General features: G+C 40.8%; 1 protein-coding gene across 1 annotated transcript in view; it reads left to right on the plus strand.

Moving 5' to 3' along the window:
- Positions 1–1,845, plus strand: part of LOC101857495 (proton-coupled folate transporter) — a gene marked incomplete in the record, with an annotated part of 18,299 nt that overhangs the window by 13,938 nt on the left and 2,516 nt on the right. Inside the window, 1 exon segment of the mRNA XM_005102714.3 lies at positions 1,071–1,227. Within this exon segment, the coding sequence (XP_005102771.2) occupies positions 1,071–1,227 (157 nt within the window).

The following is a 1,845-nucleotide window of genomic DNA, read 5'->3' on the forward strand; positions in this document are numbered from 1 at the left end:
GGGGTTAATAAATAAAGAGGAATGCACCATCTCAACAGAAAGACCGTTGGACTCGATAAACATTATCTTTACTCGGGGAATCGAACTTGGGTCTCCTGGGTGCGACAATGAAGCACTTAACCGCTGCATCACAGATGCTGGGACATTCCAACATGAGATGAAAGCTCTTCAAACTATGAAAAAGCCCATACAAACGTCAATGCTTACGTAGAATTGTTAGACCCTGGTCAATCACAAAAAAGAATGAAATAAAATAATCATGTTCAGGTTTTATTTGCCTACATTCTGCATCCTGTTAAGATATCATGGCCCGGGCCCTGGCTCATTTGACCAGTGTACTTCCCAAAATATCGGTTGCAATGGGTATTAGGACAAGATTGATGTTTTGCACTTGCTTGTGTATTCATCGTGTGTCTTCTTGGATGTTGCACTTCCCTGCTTAATATTACTTTGTTGTTTTGAGTCATGTCTGGGCTTCCTTCATCTATAAGCTTCGATGTTCTGCTGTCGGTTATCGGTGTCTAAAGTTCAACAGAGTTGAGACCAGATCCCTGTTACTAAAATTAGTAAAATTTTGAAGAGGTCAAAGATGTCCTTTTCATGCAGGCTGGGCTTATTAAAAACCCAACGACAAAGCGAGGCATCTTAACATAGTGACTAGGGCTTAACAAATGAATGAACCACACACAAAACAAACCTTGATATCATTACTGTTACTATTATTGTCTCAGTCATTGATAATTTCGATGTTGTCCTCGGTAGACTTTTAAAAGTGTGCTATTTGGACTCACAGGCTTCTCTTCGATGCCTTTCCTGGTTAGAAAGTCGGTTACAGCGTACATGTGGTAAAATTAATTTTTACTTAATATTATATCTAAGTGCCACGACCTTGGAAAATTAACTTCACCTTTCTTGACCAATCCTCAGATAAATCTGAAGAGAAAATTTAATCAGTTCGTAGTCTTTTAATAGCGGGTGAGCCTCTTTTTCCAATTCTTTGATGCTTTTTAGAAAGCTGAATTACAGATATGATTTTAAGCGTAGTTTATGGTGTGTTTTCTCTATTGCAGGAGCCATGTACTCCGGCTTGGGTTTCATCGAGACACTGGCAGTAGGAGTGTTTGGTCTCGCCGCAAACAGAATCTACTATGCAACCGTGTCCACCTTTGCAGGGGCTGTCTTTGTGGTGTGCGCTGCACTCATGTTTGTCGCTCTCGTCGTTCTTGTGTGAGTATTTTCGTAGCTCATTACGTCTGGATACGCTAACATCCATGCGCGTGCACGCAGGTGCGTGCAAACACACACTGTCTGACACACGCACTTACACATTCCCATACACACATTCAAATACACACATTCAAACACACACACACACACACACACACACACACACACACACACACACACACACACACTCTCACACAAACTGTTCCCTCTCTCTCTCTCTCTCTCTCTCTCTCTCTCTCTCTCTCTCTCTCTGTGTCTCTATACATCTCTCTCGCTATCTCTCTCTCTCCCACTCTCTCTTTCCAGGGCCTTTACCAATCTGTCCTTCTCTCTTTCTTTCTTTCCAAATCTCTCACTCTGTCTATCCTCTCCTCTCTCTTTCTCTCTGTGTTTATCTCTTCCGTTTTCTATCTATCTATCTATCTATCTATCTATCTATCTATCTATCTATCTATCTATCTATCTATCTAACTTACGTAATATCCCATCTTGCCTACCGAATTTTCAAACACTGCTGTGCGCAAAGCCTATTTTCAGTTTTCAATTCTCAAATTTTGTCCGCAAGAGCGAACGATTATAAAGAAATAAAGGAAAAACAAGAGCCACAGTTTTTAAAAA

The sequence above is a fragment of the Aplysia californica genome, unplaced genomic scaffold (assembly GCF_000002075.1).
Source record: "Aplysia californica isolate F4 #8 unplaced genomic scaffold, AplCal3.0 scaffold00336, whole genome shotgun sequence".
Classification (NCBI taxonomy): domain Eukaryota; kingdom Metazoa; phylum Mollusca; class Gastropoda; order Aplysiida; family Aplysiidae; genus Aplysia; species Aplysia californica.